At 46.4% G+C, this 17,682-nt stretch overlaps 1 protein-coding gene across 5 annotated transcripts; it reads right to left on the reverse strand.

Moving 5' to 3' along the window:
* Positions 1–799: 799 nt before the first annotated feature.
* LOC100496042 (zinc finger protein 816) lies at positions 800–17,304 on the reverse strand. Of its 5 annotated transcripts, none has more exons than XM_004919933.4 (5): positions 17,061–17,290; positions 13,165–13,318; positions 6,862–6,988; positions 4,056–4,133; positions 800–3,606 (listed from the first exon to the last, which is right to left on the reverse strand). In XM_004919933.4, the coding sequence occupies exons 2-5, from the start codon at positions 13,222–13,224 to the stop codon at positions 1,310–1,312; spliced, it is 2,562 nt and encodes an 853-aa protein (XP_004919990.2). In that variant the 5' UTR covers positions 13,225–13,318; positions 17,061–17,290; the 3' UTR covers positions 800–1,309. The 5 variants fall into 5 exon arrangements, with proteins under 5 accessions (XP_004919990.2, XP_004919992.2, XP_031760214.1 ...); XM_004919935.4 differs by having other exon boundaries at positions 6,862–6,948; positions 17,061–17,287; XM_031904354.1 differs by lacking the exon at positions 4,056–4,133 and having other exon boundaries at positions 17,061–17,304.
* Between the last annotated feature and the right edge of the window lie 378 nt (positions 17,305–17,682).

The following is a 17,682-nucleotide window of genomic DNA, read 5'->3' on the forward strand; positions in this document are numbered from 1 at the left end:
TAAAACAAGGTGTGGTTTGTGGTAAACAGAAGGGCTAATTTACCATAAGCTTACATATGCAAACTATTCTTTTATAGAGACCTACATTGTATGGGGGTTTAGTTTTCCTTCTCCTGCTCCCATGGAAACCAGGCATGCCCAGTGGGCTGCTCTCTTACTGACTTCCTGTGCAAAGGAGAAGGGGTGGAGCATCACAATTGATACGGAAGTTACCGATTTTGCATCAGTTTTCCCATTTTTCTATTACAATTGGTGCAACCAACTGGCTCACTCAGCTCAGCAGCATTACGGAGCTGGACATTTCCCTTAGGGATTCACCGAATCCTGGATTCGGTTTGGGATTCGGGCAAATCCAAGTTTTTTTGAAGGATTCAGTTTCGGCCGAACCCACATTCCCGGCCGAACCGAATCTGAATCCCAATCAGCATAAATTAGCATATGCTAATTAGCTTTCGTAAAGGGTTTAATGGTCGGGGGGGAAAAATTTCCGCCACAAGCTGTACGCGTGTTTAACCCCTTATGGTTATTAGGATTAGCATATGCTAATTAGGATTCGGATCAGGATTCGACAGAATCCGTCAGGGTGGGTTCGGCCCAAAAAAGTGGGTTCAGTGCATCCCTAAATGCCCTAGCAACCAACTGTTCTAGGTTATCAGTTAGGTGGTGGCACCAAGACAGGCGCTAGGTTTAGGTTTTCAGGAGTTTGGAATTCATTCCCAGAATTCCGTTTGTTTGCTTATAACTGCATGAGGCAGTCTCCTCAACCTAAATGATTTGGTAAAAAAAAGAAAGACTAAAATCTGTGAAATACTATTTATTTGCCAAGTCCTGTAACACTGAAACTTTACAAACATATAAAAATATTCCCGTATGAACTTGAGGGGGGAGGGGGGGGGAACGGTTGAAATGAATGAGTGCTTTTAAAGGGGTGTTTCACCTTTAGCATGTTATAGAATGTCCTATTCCTAGCAACTGTTCAATTGGTCTTCATTTATTTCATATCGTCTCCCTCTACTAACACTTTCCAACTTTTAAATGGGGGTCGCTGACCCGGCAGCCAAAAAACTATTGCTCCTCGAGGTTACAGTTTTATTGTTACTTTTTTTATTCCTTACCTCTCTGTTCAGTCCCTCTCCTATTCATATACCAGTCTCTCGTTCAAACCACTGCCTGGTTGCTAAGGTAATTTGGACCCTGGCAACCAGATAACTGCTGAAGAAAAAAAGTGAAATAACTAAAAAAAAACTACAACTATTAAAAAATGAAGACCAATTGCAAATTATCTTAGAATAGCACTCTCTACATCCCTTTAATTACTGTCTCTTGGTTCGTAATTCCTGTAACGAATCTTTTTTACGTAGTCCCTACACTTGCGCGCCTCTTGCAGGGCGGGTCTGGGGCCCGTGGCCCTACAGCCGGAACCTGAGGCGGGTGTGCAGTGATAGGAATGTTCCATTAAGAAACGGTTTTCTTTTAAATCCACGTGGACCTCATGTTCCATAGCTCTTTGCTGGATTTCAAGCAGATTTCCCTGGCCGATGTTGAGCAGCAGATCGGGTTCCCAAATCTTATGAGTCTTCCGATGGAGGAGAAGGAGGGACCTGACGCTAAATCGTTTCTGGCAGAACCGGCACGCGTGGCGTTTTTTCCCAGTGTGCACCATCCTATGAAGATACACGAGTACCAGTTTAGGGAAGGTCTCCCCACACGCGTGGCACGTATACCTCTGCGTGTGAGACTTCTTGTGCCGGAGTAACGACGTGCGGTGCCTGTAACGCTTTTTGCACTTTTTGCAGGTGAATAAGTCTTCTTCTGCCTTTTCGAGATAGGTGGAAGATTGTGACGTCAATGATTTGTTATTTGAGGTAGGGGCTGTTGGCTGGGGTATGAGCTCTACTTTGTGTGGGGCAATCAAGTTCATCGTTGTATTTTGGGTCACCTGGTGCTTAGTGTTCTTTGTTGTCTTTGGCCGTTGGGACTGCAGTCTCTGCAGTAGGTCCTCAGAAACATTGGCTTGTCTATGAGTCTTGGCTTTTGTTTGAAAGTCCACAAATGGCCGGTCAGAGGAAAATCTGTCCACTTTCCGCTTTACAGTTTCTTTTTTGATTGGCTTATTTTGTTTAAGCTCATGTGCATGATCAGAAATGAGAGGATGACCACTTCTGTCCATTTTGTTCTGGTCCCTTTCTTCCTGATGAAGGAACTTCTTTGTATTCTTTGAGCTGAAGGTGCCATGACTGGTGGTTGTTTGAGGGAACGTCTGAGTGTTTCCACTCTCTGAGCTAAGGGTGCCATGACTGACTGCTGTTTGAGGGAACGTCTGAGTGTTACCATTCTCAGGACTGAAGCCACCATGAATGGTGGTTGCTTGAGGGAACGTCTGAAAGTTTCCATTATCGGAGCTGAAGCCACCATGACTGACTGCTGTTTGAGGGAACTTCCGTTTTTTTCTATTCTCTGACCTGAAGGTACCATGACTGGTGGTTGTTTGAGGGAATGTCTGAGTGTTACCATTCTCAGGGCTGAAGCCACCATGAATGGTGGTTGTTTGAGGGAACGTCTGAATGTTTCCATTATCGGAGCTGAAGCCACCATGACTGACTGCTGTTTTAGGGCACTTACGATTTTTTCTATTCTCTGACCTGAAGGTACCATGACTAATGGTTGTTTGAGGGAACGTCTGCGTGTTTCCATTCTCTGAGCTGAAGCTACCATGATTGACTGTTGTTTGAGGGAACTTCCGATTTTTTCTATTCTCTGACCTGAAGGTACCATGACTAGTGGTTGTTTGAGGGAACGTCTGAGTGTTTCCATGCTCTGAGTACTTACCATGATTGGTGGTTGTTTGAGGGACTGTCTGAGTGTTTTCATTCACTGAGCTGAAGGTACTCTGACTGGTGGTTGTTTGTGGGAACTCCTGAGTCTTTCCATTCTCTGAGCTGGGCATACTATGACTGGTCGTTATTTGAAGGAACTTCTGAATTTCTCCATTTTCTGAATTAGAGGTACTTTGACTGGTTGCTATTTGAGGAAGATGTGTGCTCATGTGTTTCTTAAAAGAACCAAGTCTTGTGTAGACTGCCTTACATTGTCCACACTGATGGACTGTCTTGTGGGATTCTTGGTGCTTCATGATATCTGATCGCAACGGGAAGACCTCCAGACACGTGTGGCACTTGTACCCCCTCCCTTTGTGCTGTAATTTGACATGTTTATAAAACAGACTTATATTCCTGAAACATTCCTCACACTCCGGACACTTGTACTCCCGATGGGTCTTCACATGTCTCTGTAAGTGGGACGGCTTAATGAAACTCTTCTCGCAACACTCGCACTTGTAGGCTTGGCCTTTGAAGTGGCTCTTTTGATGCACAATCAGCAACGAGTGTTTTCTGTAGGACTTGCCGCAGTCTATACAGCTGTATGGTCTCTTTGCGTTGCATTTGAATATGTAACAGTTGCAGTCCTCCAGGTTCCCGCACTTTAGACATTGTGGAGATTTGCCTTCAGGAGTTCCTTCCTTAGAGTCAGTAATAAGGTCCTGCTGCTGCAAAATGATTGGCTGTAGTTTAGGTTCAATTTGTTTCTCTTTGGTTGATCCGGTATCTAAAATAAAGGTCATAATATAGTTATGGACAAGAGTTTTAATTCAAAAAACATTTTCCCCCCCTTTTTAGTTTTCATGATATTTGCAGTTTCACACTGCTATTACCATAACTTTTGCTATTCTGTCTGGATTGACAGAAGCTTAACCAGATGCATAAATTACTGTTGTAGGAAGCAGCTGGTGAGGCTTCTCTGCTCAGATCTATTGTTTATTGTGAGCTGTGAACTGTCAGGTCCTCTGCATAGTGGGTAAATTCTGGGGTAAATTCTATGGGTCTATGTGCAAAGCTGGAAGTGTATATGTTTCACATGAACAAGACCAAATTCCAATGCAAACTTTCTATCTTCCTTGGAGCAAACATGGCAGCTTCCAACTCTATTACACAGCTCTGAACTAGGGCAGGAGGGAAGGGAGCCCAGAAGTAGTATTTACTGAGCAAGTCACTTACTACATGGGATGGCTTCCCCGACCTCTTTCTTTCCTCGTCGGAACTTCAGGAACACGTCTGGTTTAGGAACCTGAATTCCTGGAAGGCAATACAATGGGACAGTAACATAAGGGTCTGTGACCAGTGCTCCTACATGGACTCCGACAGCAGATACCTTATAGACCATACAGGGGCATTTCTTTTCCCAGGTGCCCAAGAAAGGGTAAGTTAATGTTGCTTAGATTATTGGCTACTTTGCACTCTACCCCCGAGTGAGTTCAGTTTCCTGCTGCTGAGTTGCTTGGTCTCTACAACCAGTCCTGGGCGAGGTAGGTATAGCCACATTGAACCATCACATTGCTGTTCCCATTACCCACCCCCTGCCTGGTATCGGGAGAGCGCAGCACCATGGTAGGAAATACAGAGAAGTAGAACTAGATCATAAATATCAACCTAGATTTGAACTGATACGGGGGTATCTGCTCACATCTATCATGCCCATCTCCATTCTGTACACCCCCTGTAGTGCTCATTGCTTTGGGCAGGGCCACCATCCCCTGATAGAGCACTACAGGGGGTGTACAGAATGAAGATGGGCATGATAGATGTGAGCAGATACCACCGTATCAGTTCAATTCTAGGTTGGGGGGCACAAATCTAGGTTGGGTGGCACAGGGGGGACAGTCGCCCCGGGCCTGGAGAATTTCCACCCTTAAGAGAGTGCTATTTTACAGCAAACTTTTCTGGTTAGCTGGGGCCCCCCTTAATCAAATACAGGCCCAGTCCAACTTAACATTGGGCATCTTAAATTTCATTGGTGGTCAGCGGCTAATCCAATTGGTTGCTCCCCGTGCCTATGCGTGACATCAGTACGCACAGGGCGCAGCCTTATAAAAGGGTCACTGGAGCTGCCACCACCAAAGCCAAAGAAAAAGCCAAAGAAGACCATCTTCGGGGGGGGGGGGGGGGACTGTGTATGGGGGCAATGGAGGGCCCTGGCCTGCATAGCGTTAGGGGTGCCCTGATACTTTTTATGTCTGTGTCCTTTGTACTGATGGGAGGGGCCATTGTGGGAGGAGGGCCCAGAAAATTTTGTTGTGGGGGGGCCCTATGATTTCTGATGGCGGCCCTGGCTTTGGGTGATACTTGGGATTTTGGGTGACAATTCTATGCATTTCAATGGAACAGGGACTTATATCAGGGAGGCTTTCGACAAATACAGGTTGACATATCTGCTCTGCACCTGCTTAAATATCAGGGAGAGACTGGATTTTACTTACTGTCAGAACAGGTACCGTATATACTCGAGTATAAGCCGATCCGAATATAAGCCCAGGTACCTAATTTTACCTAAATAACTGGAAAAACTTACTGACTCGAGTATGAGCCTAGCGTGACCCCCTGTGAACTCTTCATAAATATATCATGCTGGCAGCTGCAGATTAGGGAAAGGTGGATGGAGGACCCTTAGCCCCCCCCCCCCCTTGCCTTGAACAGTTACAGCACTGCTGATAAAAAAAAGAAAAGAAAAAAGAAAGAAAAATGCAACAGCAGCAGACAAAAGCAAGTTTGGAAAAGCTAAGGAAGCTGCCATACTAAGTACTTATCATGCTTTGGGCAAAGTGTCCCTATGAAGGTTTGCATTTATCCAGGCCATAATATATCTATTAGTGGTCATTTTAGTCAACTGGATTAGATGAGTACTTTGTAAAGTCAATTACTTACAATGAGAGAAGGCGTCAGTATGTGCCAGAGTCTTGTACATTAGGTGCCTTTGAGCCTTATTTTTAAGTTATGAATAGGGACTATTCCTGCCCCATACCTACCGGTAACCCCACTAGCACCCCATGTTTATCCCCCCTGTGCCAACTTTGTTATAAGGCAGCGAATGCAGCACCGCCCGGACTGGCAGCGCCCCGGCCTTTTCCCAATTCCATTTCACACTGACTCCCCGTTACCTGCGCACCAGGACCCGTCACAGCCAGGGTCGGACTGGGCCGCCGGGATACCGGGAAAAATCCCGGTGGGCCCCCGACGGCCCAGACCCGACCCTTACCTGCGCTCCCCCTGCTCGACCGCTCCTGCCCCGGCGCGTTTAATTAAGCGCATTCAGGGGAGGACGTCGGGGTGGGGACCTTCAAGGGGGGTCAGGGGAGGCCCTGCAAGGGGGTGGGGAGGAGGGAATTAGGGGACATGGCCGGCGGGGGCACCTGCAGGGCCCCTGGGGCAGAAACCCCGGTGGGCCCTTCACCCCCCAGTCCAACCCTGGTCACGGCTCTTCACATTCTGTCAAGTTTTGTCAAGGCCACATGGCGCAGGTTTACAGCAAAAACCTTGTAATGCTCAGCAGCTGCCACCAGAGGGCGCCCGTTCTACAGCAAAGCAAAGGGAAACCTTTTTTTTCCACCAAATACTTTATTGAAAACACAAGAGGCGCAAAGTGACAAAATGCCTATGAGAGAGGGAGCTGGGTTCCCTGTGCAATGATTGTTGGGGAAGGGGTGGGGGGGTGGGGTGTGCAACGAATATGAATGCCAGCAAGTTACACCGCAAGTTTCAGCACATTATTGGTGCTGAAAAACTTGGCTTATACTCGAGTATATACGGTAAGTTAAAAAATGAGAAGAGCTTGGGGGGGAAATTAAATAAAATAGTATAACTGCAGCTTGCTGTAAAATAGCACTCTCATTTTAACTTGGAATGATCCATTTTATTTTGCAATTATCCAATAGGCCACACCCTTGATACTAACTCCTCCCACCATAGACTCCTCCCACCCAAGACTGGAGGCTATATAACTGAATTGGCACACTCATCAGTCTCTTACCAAGAGATCGCAGATTCTCGTAGTTGTCTTTCATGACTTCTTTGTACATCTCCTTCTGCCAGCCTTCCAGATCCTTCCATTCTTCCTCTGAAAAGTAAACTGCCAGGTCACTGTAGGTCAGGTGCATCTAGGAGGGTCCATTAACACAGCAAAATTAATTACAAAATAAAGAAAGTCTCCGTCTACTGTTTCAGAGACAAGGGAGCCCTAAGGGTCCCATTTACAGGCAGTTGGACACCTTGCTCTGGGCTGGCAGTTAGTCCTAGTTAGTCCTAGCTGGCATTTTATTGGCCCATTACAATAGATAAAGGAAAGATAGAAATGGAGCAACCCTAGTACCCTTACCCCTGCTCTATATTTATCAGCTCCACCACCTTGGAGGAGACCAGAGCTGCTGAACCTACTTGTAACTCTTGGGGTTATGGTGTACCCCTGATGTGCAGTAGGTTGGGGTGCATTTTCCCCACCCCTGGTCACACAGTATGAGGTTGAAAGGCAGAGGTTGTCGGACCAGGAGCCAAACAATCACATTAACCCTACATGGCCCAGCCAGTATGTAGGCTCCTAAAGAACATGGTATTTATACACTACATTTCTAGATCTTAGCTAATGATCACATGTTAGTTACAGTAACAAACTTTTCATTGGTCGGTATAGTCATTACACACTTAAGGTGGCCATACACGGCTAGGTTTCAGCTGCCGATGCGGGTCCTTAAGACTGTGCCCCTATCTGCCTATGCTGTTGGGTCCTAGCACCTCCCAAAATAATTCCAGCAGGGCCTCAGCAATTATTGCAATTATTCCATCAGAGAAGGAAGCTTCAGAAGCACAGAATAAAGAAGCAGAGATCTCCCCTAGCTGCATTGTCTTTTATTATCTCTCATCCTATAGTGTGAAGGATACATAGTATATACTCTATATATTGCTTACGTAGGCTAACTGTTGCTTTGTAAAAAGTCTGTTTTACTGTCCCAACCTACCCTTTCCTTGCTCAGACATTTTGCTCAGACACCTATTTTTGCTTAGATGACTATGACCTACATCTTGCACCCGTGACCCAATTCTTGCAGTTACGAACATGTTGCTATGGCTGCCACAACTGCTTAGTAACAAAGAACGCACCTCTCCGAGTGCTGACACCCCGCTGCAAAAGACTCGAAGAAGGCTAACCACATACAACCTAAAGGGCCCCCCCAAATTGATTTTTTTTTATGCTTAGCTCTGCAAACTAACCCCCCTCCTTGAGTATAAACCCCCCTGCTTTGAAACAATAAACAGAAGAAGTTTTTGCTACTGAACCTGTTCTGTCAGTGTGACTCTTCTGGTCTGCAGACCCTTGCCTATTCACTTGCCTATTCACTTGCCTATACACTTGCCTATACACTTGCCTATACACTTGCCTATACACTTAATTTGTACAGGAATAGATATCCTCAGGATTTATTTGAGTCCACAACAATAGCAACTTATGTGTCTTAATCTTATTGGATAATAATCATTTATTCATTATTTTAAGCAAAACAGTTTCTAGATATATTTGATCATAAAAGCTATGCTAATATCTCAATATTAAGGAGCTTGGGGGCCCAATCTGTGTTAGGCCCTAACAATGGGGCCCTCGGACAGGCCTCCCCGGCTGGTATGTAGCCAAATATTGGCCAGATGTTGCTAAATGAGCAAATCTCACTGTGTATGGCCAACTAAAGACACAGGTTAAATAGCTGTAATAGAGACGCTCTGTAGAAAACTATGAAGGCAAAGACACAGAGACAAATGTCGCCTGTGTTAAATATTCACTACCACGGCCAACTAATATCCCCGAAAATATATAAACAGATAATATATATATAATTTATTAATATCTATTAAAGGGAAACTATACCTTCAGAACAAATACGTAAACAACGGAGAATTGATATCACAATAAGTGCCCTGTTAAATATTACCAAATTGGGAGGTATATATCTGTATTGGCCTTTAGCAGCCATTTTGTGATGGGCTGGGTGCTCCCTCAGAGATCACATGACCAGAAATAATGCAGCTCTGACTGGAACAGGAAGTGAGGGGATAAAAGGCAGATGTGAGGTTTTATTTATCAGCACTGGAAACATTTGCCCCTGGGCAGTATCCCATGGTAACCGATTGGATGTGTTTTACCTGATGCTGGCTGGCTGATTGGTTGCTATGGGTAACTGCCCAGGTGCAAATTTGCCCTGTGATGATAAATGAGCCCCACTGCTCTTTTAGAGTTGCCACCAGTTCCATTTTAAAGGATAACTAAAGCTTTACTAAAGAACTAGGCTTGAAATGTTGTACATTGTGTTTTGGGCTTCTGTACCAGCCCAAGGGAACCGCAGCCCATTAGCAGGGGTATATCCGGGGGCCAGGCAGCAAGAGACAAGGGATTAGGGCAGAGAAACAAGTGATGCGAGGAGGAGCGTCGGCTTTGGAAGGGAAGCATTTTGTATATTAAAGGGATAGTTCACACTAAATGATCTATTAATAAGACGCAGATAGATAAGCAACAAATAAGCATTAAAATAACACAGATGCCTGGCTATATTATTCTTGTTTGCTGGGGTCGGTGACAAGCTGGAGAGAATCAGAATAGAATGACAAACCAAAACGAAAAAATAAAGGCCAATTGAAAAGACGCTTACCAAAAGCAAAGGGAGAACTTCACCTTTAACCACTGTTTAACCAAAATAAAACTGAAGGAGTGGGTTGCCTGGTGGAAGTGGGAATAAAGGGTGCGGCAGGGGTGAATGCTCCTATGGGCAGATGGAAATAACTAGGTTTATTTGGGTCAGTGCTGGTATTTTGGGCCCAACCTTTATTTACATGCATTTCGAGGGCTGATACCCTGTCTCTGTCTGCGACCATTATATGTCTAGAACTAGAATAGGATGACTACAACTTTATACCTGGTTTGCCATTTCTTTATATACTAGGAGGATGCGGTTTGTGCTTATTAACCATATAATAGACAGAGCTACATGTATGTGCCACCAGGCCCGGGCTGGCAATCTGTGGTTGTTGGAAAATGCCAGACCAGGGGTCTACAAGCTTTTTGAGCAATGTATAAATATAAAAAAAAAGTTGGGGAGCAACACAAGCATAAAAAAAGGTTCCTATGGGGTGACCAATAAGGACTATGGTTGCTTATGTGTAAACTGGCAGACTACAGGGGTTCTGTTTGGCACTAAACATGGTCGTTATGCCCCCAAGCTCCCAGTCTGGGCCTGTGTGCCATGGAGAATGGCAACATGAGAGCAGGGATTAGAAGAAGGATTGGGACGCAACTTGCACAAGGTTCCTATTCCCCAGGTGAAGACACACGGAGCTACAAGTAGCAGCTACTTGTCAATAGACAATGCTGATTGTTTACTGATAACTGTCTCTACATGTGTTTTAGCAGAGGCAATTCTCAGTATTGTCTGTGGAGATTTTCTGGCGTTTAGTAGCTGCTACTAAGTAGCTCCATGTGACTTTGCCCTAATTAGGCCTCCTACAAACCTGCATTTTATATGCAAGAGAAGTCGTTCCCTAATGCTCCTATTCATTCGCTTTGGGACACTTTGCATTCCCAAAACTGTAGAGTATTTTAACTTTGGGACTGGGTGAATTGCGACTCTCGACACAGTTGATGTTTAGCCAGTGTCGGAATTCGAATTCTCTATGACCCCCACCCCCCCAGCCTTGCATCTGATTTAATACACGAGCAGTCGGAAACAAAGAGATAAAATGAAGGTTGCACTTGGCCTATAGACATATAATCAGCACCCCCCCAATCACATAAGAATCAGTACAAAGTATAAATATACACACTACTGGGGGTCCCCAACCCAAGCAATGACAGTACCTGCACGGGGAGTGTCCGGGACATCTCAGTATCGGGACAAATTCACAATTTCAAATTCATAAACAGAGAGCTGTGTATTAGCCCTGGGGCAGGAATGATCCTGTGCTGTGTCCCCCCCCCCGCCTGAGGGAGAGCACCCAATGCTCACAGCCTGAGGGAGAGCACCCAATGCTCACAGCCTGAGGGAGAGCACCCAATGCTCACAGCCTGAGGGAGAGCACCCAATGCTCACAGGTGGAACCAGCTGCAGATTGGAGTCGGCTAATTTGATTAACACACTAACGAGACAGGTGTCCATGGGGCTACGGGGCTCATAAGGCTGAATAGAGATCTCTCTGCCCACAATATGTGCTTTTATACACAGGCCCAACTAATTACTATAGCGGCGGCAAATCTCCCTTACTGCTTGACTGTCCACTTGCAGGTGTAATAAACTTGTTTTGATTAAATTCTAAGGCTCATGCCACACGAGGCGTAGGGCTGATATTTTCGGCAAGCGGAAAAACGCTTGGTGAAAATTCAGCCCTACGCCTGCTACTTGTGCCTGCACCCGAATGAATGGAATACGCTCGGTTGCAGGCACATGTAGCCGATATACGCATGAAAACGCGTGAGAATGCAAAGTCTCACGTTTTCATGCGTATATCAGCTACATGTGCCTGCACCTGATAATGTGGCTAGATGGCCAGATGTCGGTCGGCCAGGCCCCTCATTGCTGCCCATACACGGGCCGATAAGCTGCCGAATCGGTCCAAGGGATCCATATTGGCAGCTACAATTGGCCCGTGTATGGGGACCTTTAGGGACTTGTTTCCTTCTGCTTCCTGGAGGGGCACTGAGAGGCATTGGCAGCCACTGTGAGGCCATGTTGCACTCGGTCGGCCATCTTGGCATGGAGGGATCTCCTGAGAGGGGGAAGCAGAGTTTAGGGCAAGTCTGGACTGGGAGTCAAAATAAACCCTGCATTCCCAGTACCCAGAATCCCAAACAGCCCCCCCCCAGCCCAATAAATAGTGACTGTCTATGGCATTTTCCAGCAGTCCCTCTGGCATTTGCCTAAACCACAGATTGCCAGTCCAGGCCATGTTTAGGGTTGCCTCCTTTTAATAATAATTTTACAGGCAGGGGGAGGTGGCGGGTCCACAATGGAGCATGTCATGATGTAAACAGGTGTAGTTATGATGTCACTGGGGGTGGAGTCATGACAGCCAGATAGCAAAGTCCCTGACCTTCTCTGCTGCCGGATTCCCCTTTATAAGGAAAGTCCCACCTATGCCCCATCCATTGCCCCACCCAGTCTGCCCATTTCCCCGCCCAGTCTGCCCATTTCCCCGCCCAGTCTGCCCATTTCCCCACCCAGTCTTCCCATTGCCCCACTCAGTCTGCCCATTTCCCCACCCAGTCTTCCCATTGCCCCGCCCAGTCTGCCCATTTCCCCACCCAGACTGCCCATTGCCCCACCCAGTCTGCCCATTTTCCCACCCAGTCTGCCCATTTCCCCGCCCAGTCTGCCCATTTCCCCGCCCTGTCTGCCCATTTCCCCACCCAGTCTTCCCATTGCCCCACCCAGTCTGCCCATTTCCCCACCCAGTCTTCCCATTGCCCCGCCCAGTCTGCCCATTTCCCCACCCAGACTGCCCATTGCCCCACCCAGTCTGCCCATTTTCCCACCCAGTCTGCCCATTGCCCCGCCCAGTCTTCCCATTGCCCCGCCCAGTCTGCCCATTGCCCTGTGCCCATGTGACAGCATCTCCTAGTCCCCCACACAAGGGCCGATATTACATTACAGAAAAGGTGGCGACCCAATCCGTTATAGGGGTCCCACTAGTGGTAAAATCCATGTTACACTGGCAGGAGAGGCAGAGTCCAGCATATGGCAATATCAGGGGTCTGGGGGCACTCCAACCATGATGTGAGATGGGAAATTTGCGTCAGGCAAGTTACCAAGGGTGGCAAAAACGGCTCCTGGTAACTTTAAAAGAAATACAGATTTTTTAATTAGAATTTCGGCTGTCGTAGTGCAGGGAACGCAATCGGGCTCCCCTTGCCCCACTCTGACACTGTAAGTTAACTGTAAAGGGTGGCATTATCCATCTATTAAGCCTCCACTCACTCATTTTGTCTTACTGCTGTCTGCCTTTTGCTTAGAAGTCACGTAGGTTTCCCTTGGGTGAAAGGATTAAACCAATGGACGTCTGTTTTTTAACCTCCTTTACAACTTTATAAGTGGGCCTTCAGTCCCTGCTGGATGGATATGAGCAAATTAGAGAGGGAACCAAAGTCCGGTTGGGGTTTGGGGAGTTCTATACCATGGAGGCTGACACCCCTACTAAACTCACAGATGATTGTTTGGAAGTAGCTACAGATACCTGGGAACCCCAGGCACCGCTTGGACAGTAACAAAATATCTATGGTCTAATAGCTCTGAGGCAACCTTACCTGTTGGGCATAGCTAAGTGTATGCAACCAGTCCTCTTCAGACATTCTAGTAGCTCCCATAAAGCTTTAGGGTGAGGCACCTCAGGGCTTCAAGGTGTCATCAATAAAGACCTTTGCTCAAGAGAGAGTCTCGGCAATGGGTTTGTGTGGAATCCTACCAAGAAAGAAAGAACTTGAGTGTTGCTTTGACCTATGCAAGGAAGCCGGGCAGAGTGGGGAGGACAGTGATGTTTTTACTGATATTGATGTTATTTTTTATTTTTTTTTAACTGCAGGACCAGTGATAATAGACTGCAAGCTGCTAAGACAGGTGACAATAGCAGAAAAACAAGGCCAGGGGAAGATCCAAAGACATAAGGTGGCAATACACTTAGCAACTTTCCACCACTGGTCGCACGAAAGATCGTTCCCACCCTCCACTGACGTTCAGGGTCGAATCGAAGGGAGAAACAATAGAAATTCCACCTCCTTCTGCCGATTCAGCCCTGAATGTAGTTTGCTCGGGCGCCATCAAAATCTTTTAACCGATCGAAGAGTCGACCAATATCTGCAGCCTTTTGTGATATCTGTCGCCTCATCGAGCTGCCATACACGCACCGAATACTGTACGATGTCATTGGTGCGTGTGTGGCCAGCTTTAGCCACCCCGTGCTGTCTCTCTCTTCTTCATCTCTTGGTCCATCGGAGGCTGGATTCCCTACAGTGGAGCAGGCTACTACAGGCTTTCCCAGTGGTGCAACATTGGATGATGTATACCATGTATACCATTATAATATCAAGCCCCTTCTCCACCAGATCCCCACTTGGACATGTGAGCAGGGGAGGAGCTAAATCACGGGTCAGGGGCCTGAGAGTTCCTGCTCATACTAAAGCCACAACTTCTGGTTCAAAATGAATATTTGGCACCTTATTCCCGGTGAATAATTGTCTCAATAATACAATGTGCTCTTCTCGTCTTGTGCTTCAAAAGTCCCTGCCGGGCACCCAAATATCATTTGGATTTGTCCGAATACCGAATCCTCCACAAACAAATGTGGCCATATCAGAACCCTGCATATTCCAATTTGATAGAAATGACTTTAAAGGGGTTCAGGTTTGGTTCTGATGAACTCGGGATTAGTCCAAGATCTGTTCATTTGCCAGACAGGTAAATGAGCTGGGATTTACTTGATTTATCCACCTACATGGTGGGATATTTGGAACGATCAGGTTACTATATGGGCCATTAAAACCCTACAATTGCTTACACACATCGGTGTCTATAGGCTATTCCACATTAACTGATCAGTTTTAGAAGTAGCCCCAGTCAGATGTCACTTGGGACACTTCTCTTCATGTATCAGTTTGGCCAAGAGAGACTGAATGGACAATAGTCGACGAGGCTAAAGGTAGGAAAGGGTCTCCCATGGCTTTCCCTCTTCTTCCTGCCCCTCAGGATACTTTAGTGGATACAGCGTGGTGCGATAGGATGACGGCGGCAAAACTGAGATCTTTCCATCCATGGTTTCCTCTGCCCAACAGGAGAGCATTTTCCCGGAGAGGATTGTTGATGAATGACTTTATGAACAGCTGTTCTAGAAAAGCTTCTGGTTGGTTAATATGAGGCCCCGGCAATTCATCTTTCTGTTTATATTGCATAATGGACGCAGGCATTACCTCAGAAATTTTCCACATTTTTGGGGCTGGCACTTTGCCATTTCTAGTCTTCAAGCCTGTGAGAGTAGATATGTCTTTACTGTAGCATGTCAAGGACAGTCGTAGTCCTGTCTTCGTCTCACTACCTGGGGAAACGCACAGCTGCCCTGTTTAGAGCAACGACTCGACTCGACAGCCACTCGTCAACACTTTTCTCAAAATTATCCTAACGTAGCTGTAATTTGTCATTCCCGCCCCTCTGAGTTTACCCCTCCATAACAGATAGAATGGTAAGAAAACCTTACCTTTTGGCCACTTGAGTCTGCTCTGGGTATTCTGGGCAATGAGCCAGACGGAGACTAATCTTCAACTCTATGGTTTTAACACCAAAGGTTTCCCCAGCCAGACCCCGGAGCTACGGATATTGAGTTCATACATACAGCGCTTCTATCACCAACAGGCATAGGCTTCTAAACAAAGGATGCTCTGTGCTTGTAGCATTCAACACTACATAATATCAGCAGATAAACATGAAGTGCACGAGCTTAGTCATACCCTTATCTTGCAAAAAGTATTGTAGAATTTCAGCTTTGGGTCAGTGTGGCCTCTGAATAGGGAGGGTGCACCTGAAAAGGATACATTTCCTGCAAATACACGACTTATAATAAAGGAAATATTGTTCAGTTTCCAATCAGTGATCCTGATGAACGAGCACCTTGAAATCCACATACAGCTGGAATCTGCCTATAAAATATATCTTCTGCGGAAACACCAATAAAATAACGAACAGCGGAAATGGCAGAGGAAGTGATTTATTCTTTCAGTCGTTCCGTTACAGTGCAATTACCACACCGGCAGATTGCAGGACAAATTCACTTTCTAACTGTAGCTTTAAGCAGCGACCCAGTTTCATCCAGAATTTAACATTGGTTGTAAAAGATTTTCATCAAATTCCATTTATGCCTAAGAAAAAAATTAAATTGTGGGAATTCGTAGCATTAAGCTGAACATGGACGAGACTTTCAGCTGTGCCGTCTCAAGCCGGAAAAATGGGAGTCCTAAACTGGATATCCAATATGGCGGCCACTAAGGGATTGCCTGGTACAGGGAGGAGATGTAAGTGGCTACTGAAATTGGTGGTTTGGAAGGGTGGCAGCTGGCGATCCACAGAGAAAAGAACTATTTGCCTTTGTCGTCGTTTGAAAAGTGTGTCCAAATTTGGGAAAAGCACAAAACTAAAAGCGTCAGTATCCAATTGCTGAACGAAGGCTTGGGGCTGGAGATTTCTGTTCCCATAGGGTCCCGGCTGAAACCAGTTATTATTGCTGTTTATTAATAGCTGTTGTTCTAGATCTGTTACTGAACTGCTGGCACCTTGCATGTATCACACAACATCAGCAAAGCCAGATTCCAGCCAAACCCACCTTACAGCTCCCTCTCGGAATGGAACAATGAGCCTAAAGCTTTGTGTGAGAGTAGGAACATGCCAACGTCTGGTTGGAAGTATAAATTTACACTTCACCCTGATTGTACCAAAGAAACCCCTTGAAAGTTGTGCCGATGGTGCACAAGGAGATTGGTCGCACTGTGATTAATCTCTCGAGGTGGCGACTAATCTCTGGCGAAAGCTTTCCTACCGGAGACAATGTCAAATGCTGGTTGGAAAACAGTGGCTCTTCGTCTTTCCGAAGTCAGAGGAAACTTTGGGCAACTTCAAAAAGCCGAAGAGACACTTATGCTTTCCTAACGGCGATTTACAGTCTTGCCTGCAGGAAAGCATTCTAGTCGTTGCCGCTAGAGATTAATAGCGGGGCGACTAAGCTCCTCCTCTTTGTGTGTCACAGCCTTAAGAGCAGCGGCAACCAATCAAAACCACCGTACACAATGATATTCCCACAGAACTACTGCTTAGGATTCGGTTAGGGATTGGGCCAAATTCAAGGCATTTTTGCAGAATTCGGATTTTATGCCAACCGTAATATTCTCGTAAGTTTAGAGAACACTATTGCTATATATATCCATATAGGGACGTAAATTAACCTCTCCGGGCCCCTTGCACAAATGATTTCTGGCCCCTTTTCCTCCACCATGGACGTGATGTGTTTATATCTGGTGGCTACAGAGGGATTATGGGTTATTACTGGGCCGCATACGCCACACATTAAACAACAAGTAACTAAAACAGCAATAGTTATGAAGCACAACTCCCCGTGCCCGGACGCAGCCCACGCGTATATTGTAGGAAATAAAATCAAACTTACGCAGATGATAATATTTGAAACAGATTTAAAAGCTGAGATTGAGGCAAAGACTGAAGCAGCGGTGTTTTCCCCTCGCAGCGGGACGGAGAGAGTGCAGCGCTCTGTGCCGGTTCCATTCCCTCGTCGCTCTCCCAGGGTTTCTGGCCCTTATATAGCCTGCTTGTTTACCAAGGTGGTGTTCTAGAAAGTTCCCCTGACCTGCGCAGTGGAGCCCAACCCTGCCTTTTGTCGACACTCAGAATCAGAAGGGGAAGCGGCAGTCGTATTTTTAGCTTTGCGGCCAACTGCCAGCTTCCTGCAGCTCCTTAACCCTTCTGCTACCAAAATCTGTTTTCTGCAAAGGAACCACTTATCCCTGGTTTTATCAGGGGCGTTTCGGGGCTCAGCGCCACCCTGAGGTGGCCTAGTCGATGCCGCCCCTCTGCATTCATTCCGTCGGAGTTGGCTGAGGGGAGTCCGCGTCACTATGAGAGCACAATAGCGCTCTGTGCACAAAAAGAGACGAAAGTCTGATTCCAGATTTGGAACTTCAGCTCTTGAATTAGCCAAAAGTGGCTTTTTTTCTGCCCCTGGTAACTTGCGGGCTGCTGCTGCCTTAGCTGAGTCTTTCAACTGGCGTCAC

Source organism: Xenopus tropicalis, chromosome 6 (assembly GCF_000004195.4).
Source record: "Xenopus tropicalis strain Nigerian chromosome 6, UCB_Xtro_10.0, whole genome shotgun sequence".
NCBI lineage: Eukaryota > Metazoa > Chordata > Amphibia > Anura > Pipidae > Xenopus > Xenopus tropicalis.

What these genes read in the sequence shown, in the direction of transcription:
- LOC100496042 (XM_004919933.4), bottom strand. Translation starts at nt 13,224, where the DNA reads ATGGGAGCTACTAGAATGTCTGAAGAGGACTGGTTGCATACACTTAGC. An exon ending in CACTTAGCTATGCCCAACAG is followed by an intron (nt 6,989 to 13,164) that starts GTAAGGTTGCCT and finishes GGACCCTCCTAG; the next exon opens with ATGCACCTGACCTACAGTGA. An exon ending in CGAGAATCTGCGATCTCTTG is followed by an intron (nt 4,134 to 6,861) that starts GTAAGAGACTGA and finishes ATTGCCTTCCAG; the next exon opens with GAATTCAGGTTCCTAAACCA.